The sequence below is a fragment of the Hydra vulgaris genome, chromosome 05 (assembly GCF_038396675.1).
Source record: "Hydra vulgaris chromosome 05, alternate assembly HydraT2T_AEP".
NCBI classification, from domain to species: Eukaryota; Metazoa; Cnidaria; class Hydrozoa; order Anthoathecata; family Hydridae; genus Hydra; species Hydra vulgaris.
The window spans coordinates 17615508-17623561 of record NC_088924.1 but is presented as its reverse complement, the minus strand read 5'-3'; the positions used below and the strand labels follow the sequence as shown (position 1 = coordinate 17623561).

The 8054-nt window shown below is 26.0% G+C and overlaps 1 protein-coding gene across 4 annotated transcripts in view; it reads left to right on the top strand.

Moving 5' to 3' along the window:
* The first annotated feature begins 5077 nt into the window (after window positions 1-5077).
* Window positions 5078-8054, top strand: part of LOC136080642 (A disintegrin and metalloproteinase with thrombospondin motifs adt-1-like) — a 129566-nt gene continuing 126589 nt past the window's right edge. The window contains exons 1-2 of one of the 4 annotated variants that reach the window (XM_065797554.1): window positions 5101-5166; window positions 5274-5329. In XM_065797554.1, coding sequence (XP_065653626.1) covers window positions 5309-5329 — 21 coding nt within the window. In that variant the 5' untranslated portion in view covers window positions 5101-5166; window positions 5274-5308. Of the gene's footprint in view, window positions 5330-8054 lie in introns of all 4 variants that reach the window. The other 3 variants (XM_065797556.1, XR_010638572.1, XM_065797555.1) reach the window with 3 other exon arrangements.

Below are 8054 nucleotides of genomic sequence, written 5' to 3'. Positions count from 1 at the left end.
TTATACTTTACAAACTATTTATTGAAAATTATAAATGTTAAAATAAATAACAATTAGTTTAAGAAATACTTCAAGAACAATATTCATGTAAGAGTAATAATCAAGTAAACAAGAAAAATTGAAAGAAAAGTAAAAAAGAAAAGCAAAAATCAAATCAATTAATTAAAGAGCACGTATTTACAAAAGCCACACTATATAAGTATATTATACAAGGTATTTATTGAAAAGTATGAAAATAAAACATATAACAATTTGTAATAAAGTAAAATTTAAATAAAGAACGAAAAATTAAAAATAAAAGAGTACTTTATTTACAAAAACCGTATTATTTATGTATTATTTATGTATATTTTAAAACCAATTTGAATAAAAGTAAAATAAATAACAATTCATTAATAGTGTAAAAGAAAAAAGAAAATATTCAAGAACTCAGATTTCAACAATAACTTTTAAGATTAGAGGAAACACCATAACTGATATAATGAAAAAAAAATTGATAATTTCTGAGACATTTTATATAATTGAATTTTAATTCTTTTTAATTTTTTAGTTTTTTATTAGTTCTAGTTAATTTGAGTTCTATGACTTTGTTCTCAATGATCAGAAAGTACTTGATGCGGTTGCCAGTAGCCAGAAATACGTAATGAAGAAGAAAAAGTATTAAATATAATCATAGTCTCATAGACAAAATTTTTTCGGGCTTTCGTCCTCCGTTATAATGTCCCGGACAGACAAATAGAATATATGGCAACCCTAAATATTACTTAAATTATTAGTTTTTTTATATTTTTATTTACTTATATGTATTGAAATATTTTATATATTTTTTGAAATATTAGTTTTTTAATTCCTTTTTTTTTTTACCACTAACGAATTATAAATTAAGATTACAATATTATTGATTTTGCAAATGTAAAAGCAAAAAAAGTTAGTCTGTAAACAAAAAAGTAGTCTTATGTTTTTTGCATTCATTTTTAAAAGCATTTTTTTAGGAATGGGGCCCCAAATATTTGTAGGTACCCGGCCCCCAAGACCCTTAATCCGGCATTGTGTCGAGGAAAATATTGTCAGCTCTTAAGCATGCTATGGAAAACCTGGATCTGACCAGTGAGCAGCTCAGCCAAGCAAGAATTAAAAAAATGATTATTATGTTTTGAATTTATGTTGCAAGTTACATTATGGTGCAAAACCCTTACTGCTGTTAAGGTGATACACCAATGAAAAACGGCAAATAAGATTAAAAATTATTTTTTTTATTTTATTAAAGATTGATCCTTTAATTTGAATTTTTTAAAAACCTAAGAGTTTATTCTTTTAGTATATAGCCTTGTTTTGCCCTACGTAGAGCAATACAATAACTAAAAAAGTCCAGAATAACTTCTAAAACGAGTGATCAATCTGTTGCTATGACAAATAAACATGTTATATATCTATATGATATATAATAATATTATATATCTTATATAGAATACGTATATATTATATATATTATAACATATATGTTATATATCTTATATATATATATATATATATATATATATATATATATATATATATATATGTATATTACATATGTTACATATATATTATATATGTTACATATGTTAAAACATATATGTAGTATATGCTATATATCTTATATAGATATATAGCAATGTTTTATATCTATATGATCTATCAACTATGTATATATCAACTATACCATCTAACAATCTTATCATATATATATGTATCTAACATATGTATATATATATATATATATATATATATATATATATATATATATATATATATATATATATATATATATATATATATATATATATATATATATATATATATATATATATATATATATATATATATATATATGTCTAACAATGTATATATATATATATATATATATATATATATATATATATATATATATATCTAACAATGAATGAGGGTGCTATGGAGTTTATATGATAGAGCTGCTCAAGTACTTGAGCCGCGCTATCATATAAACTGTGTGAAAGTGATATTTCACTTTCACACAGTTGATATGATAGTTTATTTAATAGTAAGTGTGAGATAATAGCATAAAGTCATTAAGAAATAACTGTTCTTGCTATTCCTGGTCTAAACTGCATTGGCAGAAACCATAAACCTTATTTAATATATAGGAAACGCTAATATAAACAATTTTGTTACTTATTTGCTTTTTTTGTTGTTGTTTATGTCTAATAAAAAAAGTTTATCTAGACAAATTAATAGAAAAATGGAATAGATGCCGTCTAAATTAAATTTATTCCATCTATTAACTTCTCTATCTTAATCAGTAGTTCAATCTAATTCCAGTGCTACGAAACTAGAAACTGTCAAAGTATTAAATGAAGTCATAATAAAATTAGTGATAATTGTTTCGTTTTGATTAAACTTCCTAGATTACATAATTTGATTTCAAAAGCAGTCTGTCAGTGTTGTTTTTTGTTGTTTTTTTATTAAAAATAAAGTAAGTCACAGAATGGGTTCTTCTTATTTATTCAAACATGGTTTTAAGCAGTTTTAACACTTAGAAAATTTCTTTTTTATTCCTTGCTTTTTTTGCATAATAGGTTTTTTAGCATTTTTTTAAAATTCAAAACACAATAACTTAAGTAAAGTTCAAATTTATGGCCTAAAATTCTCAGGAGATGTTTATTTACTACTGATGCTCTGTTTGACCCTTGGTATTTTGTTTGAATTTGACTAGATAAAAAGTTATTTTAATAAACCTGCTCAAGAAAAAACAATAAACCTACTAAAGAAAAAAAAAATTTAAATTTTTAAGTAAATTTGCGATAAAAAGAGTACTTTTTAAAAATTTTATAAACGTATGCGTCAATTGGAGTATAACATGGTGTTTTATCACTGTGTAAATTATCAATCCCTTTTTGTTCTTTTTTTTGCCATTATGGATTTTTAATGATTTACTAAATATATCTTTTTAAATGAAACTAATTAAAAAAGTGTATTGAAACAAATTTTCGTCAAAGATGAAAGTTTGTTTCAATACAAATACAAAGATTTTTCCTGGTGTACCACCGTGATCTGATCAGTGACCAGAAATGTTGGCAGCTTTTAAACATGCCATGGAAAACCTAGATCTGACCAGTGAGCAGTTCAGCCAAGCAAAAGAAACTGATCTTGCTACTAAAAGAAAGCATAAACTAGCGCTTTCACGATGAGGCATCAAACACAATCTACTTCCAGGATAGCCAAACAAAAGAATTCAAAGTGAACATTTTGAATGTTGGTTTAGATAGTCTGATCCAGCAGGTTGATTCAAGATTTGAGGCCTGCAGAATGGTTGGCAATAAGTTTTCATTCCTATGGTTTAATAATGATGATCTTTCCGTTTAAAATAAAGCTTGAGAACATGCATGGTTTTATTCTAGAGATGTGAGCAAAGAGCACCTCATTGAAGAAGTTTGCCGTTTTAACAATGCCCGCAAAACAACTTTCAAGCAAGGAAATCCAATACAGCTACTTGATCAAATTTTTAAGAATAAGCTTGAATGTCTTTATCCATATATTTGCATCATGCTCCAGATTTTCAACACTATTCGTGAGTCAGTTGCTGAGGGTGAACGATAATTTTGTTAACTAAAAATTGTTAAGAACTCTCTCCGCTTGACTATGGGCCAGGATCGCATTTCTGATATTTGATTATTTCAATTAAAGAAGATTTTGCTACAAAGGTGAGCTACGACGATATCATATCATCGATACTTCGGCGGTCAAAAAATTCTCATAAAATTCATAATAAAGCTCATAAAATTCATTTTTAACCGTCTTTTTAACCTTTCTTGAAGGTTTTGTTAATTCATTTTTTATTTATTAGTCTTAAAACTACTGTTTTGGTTTATACGTCAGTTTTCATTAATGAACCGTTTCTCAATTCGGAGAAATAATAGAAATAGAAATAATCCATTTTTCTACCGGTGCGCGATAAGCACTTTCGAAGGCCCTTGTAAAGGAGGTTAAGAAAAGTTAACGTCAACAATTTTACTTTTTTAAATAAATTTAATTACTTAACAAAGGGAAAAAAAAATTTAATTTTATTTAGGTGCCCCCAAAAAGAACCTTATGGTCTTATATAAAGAGTTTATATTTATCAATAGATTTTATGAGCAAAAAAATTTGTATTGCTACCTATTATACTTAACAACAAGAAAGTTCTTCTTTTTTTTTTTAGACAAATTTTGACAAACTATTTGGTTCAGTCTATTTTTATTTTTTATATTGTTGGTATTTAGCATTAGAACTTTTTGTTTGCTAAAGGCGAGTGTCAGTAGAACTTTCAATTTTTTTAATACTCTTGTGTTTAATTAAATATAGATTTTGGTTTCTTTTTTGTATATTTAAAATTTTAAAAATTAAGGTGGTAGGCCTATGAAAAATAGAGATTTTCGATTTTAGAGATTTCGAGATTTCGGAATTAATAAAAAAAACATGAGATACCCATATTAGGCATTATACAATTATTTAATACCTAATATAAATTGCTTGATTAAATTTTATTAATTTCAACTAATTTAAACTTATTTTATTCTAAGTTTAATTTGTGGCATTTTATTTATTTAAGTTAAAAGTATACATTTTTCGATTCAAAAAATAAAAAATTGTAAATTTTAAATAAATTTATTGGTTCGATTCACTTTTTGACTTTATGTTTTTTGTCTACATACAGAGTGTTGCAAAATATTGGAATAATTTGAAACATTGTTAAAAAATGAAAGTGCTTTTAATCGTATTGATTAAAAACACGAATTTTTTAACATAGATTAAGAGTAGTTTTGTTATTTCTCTGCAAAAATAAATTCTAGTTGTACTACTTTGTTTATGCGCAACAATATTTTTGCATTATATATGCATTTTAAATTTACTTTTTATTACTGTTAATGTAATGCATACGTAACTATATAATAATTCATGTTCTTCTATTCATTTTCAAATTTGATTTGAAGTATAAATCTATTTACTATTGATTTGAATTTGTAGCATATTCGTTGCTATGACAATATATTGCATGATTTAATATCTTTATTAATTATTGGTATTTACAAATAAACAAGTAAATAAATTTAATTTTTCTTACGAATAAACTTATTAATGTGAGAAAGGATTTTTGAAACCAAAGAAGTAAATTATTTTATGCCTTTAACTAATTTTTTAGATAATTATTTATCATTTTAAAGAATTAGATGTTGAGATAATGATTTAAGATAATATTATTTACCATTTTGAAGGATTTAATGTTGAGATTTAAAATTACGAATAGAAAATGAGTTTTAGTATAATTTTGGTAAGTTTTTATAAATTCTTTTTTTAATATTACTTATATTATGGTATCTCACTTCAGACATCTGTTTGATATAGTTTAGGCGACTGATTATTAAACTCTGAGACATGAAAAAAAGTTGAGAAACCATTTATACAGGATTTTCCGGCCTAATTTAACAACGTGTCATTGTATTTGACAATGTGCCATTGTTTTTGACAAAAGTGTCACTGTACTTTGACAACTAGTGCAGTCAATTGGTGATAAATTTATATGTTTTGTGCTGTTTTAAGTAAAAGCATGAAACTTGGCCTACACGTTGATGATATTAAAATTTTTAGACTCAGACCGATTTCAAAAATATCATATGTCTTTATGGTAGCTGGATTATGTCCGTAGCAACTTTTTTTTTAACTGACAGTTATGCATTAATCAAAAGCTCATTAAAATTACAGCAAAGAATATTAAAATACTGTATGCTAAAAATTGATTAAAACGCTATATTTTTGTCACAAATAGTATCTTCGAATTATATTTACATGTTTTTATTGCAATGATATATAATATAAGTTACCCCCTGATATTTTGCGTAAACTTTAAAAACCCGTTATAATCAAAATTTTTAATTAAAATTTTTAACGCTTACATCACTACCATACTTGCAAAGTGCGGTATATAGAAATATTGCTTTTACACATTTACAAAGACCTCTAAAGCCTTGTCGTCCAAACAATTTTGTTTTGACTACTGCCTTTCATAATCCAACCCCACTCAAATGGGTTAAGCGATGATGGGTTTTTATACTATGATTGTGCCCAGTAATACTGTAATAACAACAATAATTTTTAAAATAAGTCTTTTCTGCATTTTTTTTTTACTACTCTAAGAACTTGTATGGTCATATAGTAGTTCAACAAATCTGTCAATTAAATGGAAAATACTGATGATATCATCATTCAAGGGAAAATAGGAAATTGATTGCAATGTGTCAGTAAGATTTTCATTTTTAATAGAAATTATGCCTATTTTCATGACCTAAAATATTTTTTGGCTAAGTAATAAGTTTTATCAATGACAACAATATCAGTACCTACAGTTCTGATCATGGCTTTTTTGAGTCCGCTTTTTATAGCAGCATCATACGTGTGAAGAAATATACTAGTGTTCCCTTTTTCATGTTTTCAAGGCTCAAAATTAGCTTTGTTGATATTTTGGTTCAATATCATTGAATCACCTTGGGTCACAACAATCAATCAATCGTTTTGAAACAAGAAACTTAAACTGCAAGGTACTTAAACAATTAGTTTTTGGTCTGATCGACACAAAAAAATAATAACTAATTGCTTGGAATATTTGAGTCGGGTAACACGCGACAACAAAAACCTTTTCCTCTTTTGACTCTTGCCAATTTTTTAATGCAATTCTTTGCGTAAACATCTCAAATAATATTAACTCTTGCATACGGTTGTAACTGTTCCAAAACGAATTGCTGGAATACCTTGGTTGAATAATCTTCGAAAGTTTCACAATTCTTGGTTGATAAAATATTTACAACATCAACTCCATCATTGATCAAACATTCAACTATGGGTTTATCTTTAAGTGGACTGTGCACATTCTTAAAAAAAAATCAAAAGCCATAAGAGAAGGAATTCGACTTAAAAATGGAACAAAACTATTAATTGAATACACTTAATACACATTAATTTGTTATGTACTATTTATTTATTTAAAAACTTAAAAATGTGACTAAACAAATAAAAAATAAGAAAGTTACTTTGTGAGGCTGTTTTTCTTTTTTGAAAGTTTCAAGATTTGTTATTGCAAGTTTGGATTAACAAATCTTTTTAAAAAAACACGACTTTAAAAAAAAAATGCATTAACTCATTCATACAACCATAATTGTCAGGTTGCTCCATTCTGAATGATACTGCTAAATGAGAATCATATATATTTAACTGACAATATGTGGGTAGAAAACCTTATTCAGGCCTTAAATTTTCCGACACGATGCAAAATTTGCAAATAGACCCTAAAACAGAAATGGCCATTATTTAAGGAAGGAGCTATTTTAGCTGTTACTATTACTCCTTAGGCGTTTAAAAAAAGTTTGTTTGACAGGATGATCAACATGGTTTCCTGTCATTAAATTAGTCAAAAATGGTGGATATGGAGAAAATGAGAAGCTAATACATGTAATAACAAATGAGTTTAATTTAAAAACTTCTTCACACCACAATACTGACAAGTATGACAAACTCTCTGAGGTACTTACTCTTTATAGCAATATATATTTCTTGCTATGCAATGCATTTATACTTACTGAGTATTCACCTAGCCTGATATCTTTCATTTCTTCATCAATTTATATCAGCTCACCTAGGCTTATCTCTTTCATTTTGTCGATAGTTCAGTTCATCTTGCTAGCCTGGTTTCTTTCATTGACAAAGTCTAATGATTTAACTTAATAAATTATCAGACATAACTATGCATCAAAAGAGTGTGTAAAACTGATGCTTAATATAATAAAAGTTGAACTTTTATTTTAAGATTGAACTTTGAGTTTTCTTTCTTAACTTCTAGAATAAAGTGCAAGTAATTAAAACAGAGCATAATATAATAATCATTCTAACTCTACTCTAAGTCATATTTAAATTACAGTTTTAAAATGATATAGCAATGTGTAAAGATAACAGATTTCTATCAAAAATTTATAGCAATGTGTAAAGATAGCATATTTCTATCAAGA